Source organism: Theobroma umbraticum, unplaced genomic scaffold (assembly GCF_002168275.2).
Source record: "Theobroma umbraticum cultivar Fairchild unplaced genomic scaffold, ASM216827v3 scaffold_12.1, whole genome shotgun sequence".
Classification (NCBI taxonomy): domain Eukaryota; kingdom Viridiplantae; phylum Streptophyta; class Magnoliopsida; order Malvales; family Malvaceae; genus Theobroma; species Theobroma umbraticum.
The window spans coordinates 2,754,953-2,756,852 of record NW_018397269.1 but is presented as its reverse complement, the minus strand read 5'-3'; the positions used below and the strand labels follow the sequence as shown (position 1 = coordinate 2,756,852).

The following is a 1,900-nucleotide window of genomic DNA, read 5'->3' as shown; positions in this document are numbered from 1 at the left end:
ATTTTGAATATATAGTTTTTAAATAATCCTAATTATATAAAAATATTATTAATTTTGTTTATCGTATTTAACTATATATATTTTACACTTTATAATTTTATATTTACTATTACAAGTTTAAATATAAATAAAATAAAAATATTGGATGTTGAATTCATTAATTTTTTTTTCAAGTTTGATTAAAGTATAAGTAGGTTGCAAAATAATTAACAACTTTTTTAAAAGAAAAAACCCAAATGGTCCAAATGATTCTTTTACAGTCGAGCCATTAAGCCTCAATGTTTCAACTCATGAATAAAAGTAATGTGAAGCAAAATGTCCAATACTTAATCCTAAAGAAATAAATTTCTTCAATACATAATTTTTAATTGATAAATTTGAATTCAATAGATATAATCAAGCACAATTTTTCCAAAAAACTATTGTAAGTCTTTGTTTTTTTTATTTACATGTTATATAAAATAATTTTCTATTAACAATCTTTTGATTATTAGTTAAGTTTAATATATTAGTTTTCAAAAGTTTTAACTTTTATTCGTCTGTCTCTAATCTCCCCAACAAAAGTTAGCTAACTCCGCCTATATATATATATATATAAAACTTCCATTTACTTGAAAATAAAAAACAATGAAAATTTTGTACCTACCAACTTATTGTCATCTTATGCTATTTACGGCAACATTCAATGCAAAACCAATCATTTTAGAAATTTGGTAACCAAAAGATACAAAACAGTATAATATGAAAGTGATTTATGAGGCTTGATACTGAAAAACGTAACAATCTCTTCTTTGCTGTACAGTATTGACTGATATTAATGTATGCAACTTCTATTAATATTTTGCATGAATCTCTTATTTAATTAAAAAGAAAAATAATGAGAATTTTTTGTACATTTATATAGGGGATTTTGTCGTCTTATGCTGCAAAACTAGTATATAAGCATTGTGTGTATACAAGTTTTTGAAGCACAAGCAAAAGCAAAGAGCCGAGATTGTAGAAATTTGATAACCAAAACTATCATGGCAGCCGAACCTGCATCCACAAATGTCCAGTTTACCAACTTTTCTGGCGAAATTGTAAAGCTAAATTCCGTCAACATTTGGGATGGGCCTGGGATGTCTAATGTTCCATTGGTAATTGACGGGCAAACGATGTTTACTCAGACAGGTTCAGTTGCAGGTATTGAGTACAAATTCAAACACGACTATACGTTGGTTGTTGCCTGGATCAACAATGGAGTCTCCAACAAGGTATTGTATTCGTAAAATATATAGTCATACAAAACACTGTTTACTAGTTTGAAATAATTAATTAATCTATATATCAACTCTGCTGTGAGCAGGTGTATGCTCAGATCCTGCCATCCGGACCCGGCACTTACACTGTGCAATGGGCTCAAATCAAACGAAAGCTTGAAAAGTCCGACGACAAGTACGACACTGGTAACCAATATGGATACGACTGTGATCTTGGAATTGAGCCAACCGGAAATGCGCCAAAAATGGTGGTAACATTTAAAAAGGCACCATAAGAAGGGCAGCCAAGAGATGAAGGGTGAGGCTGTCAAAAATAAATAATATGCGTGCTGCGTGGAGCAGTACTTCTACTATCTACTGCTACTACAATAAATAAATTTGACAGCCAGCATACTACCAGTACTGCATGCTATCGGTGTCTTAAGTAATTAAGTAACTGCTTTGTTTGTGTGTGTTTGTTGTATGTAAAATATATTTCAGAGTATATCTACCTCTGAATTAAGTGGAAAGGCCTTCAAGCCATATCTATAAATAAAAGGTCTTTATATTATCTAATCCCGTAATGTTTGTTTAGTAAGTGTGAAATTATTGCTTAAACCTGTCCAATATTTTAGATATTAATTCATCCACCAACAAGAAAT

General features: G+C 30.2%; 1 protein-coding gene across 1 annotated transcript; it reads left to right on the top strand.

Annotated features, from left to right (window-relative positions):
- The first annotated feature begins 989 nt into the window (after nt 1–989).
- LOC110425998 (uncharacterized) lies at nt 990–1,796 on the top strand. The gene is made up of 2 exons (XM_021441085.2): nt 990–1,253; nt 1,346–1,796. The coding sequence occupies exons 1-2, from the start codon at nt 1,023–1,025 to the stop codon at nt 1,532–1,534; spliced, it is 420 nt and encodes a 139-aa protein (XP_021296760.1). The 5' UTR covers nt 990–1,022; the 3' UTR covers nt 1,535–1,796.
- The last annotated feature ends 104 nt before the right edge of the window (nt 1,797–1,900 follow it).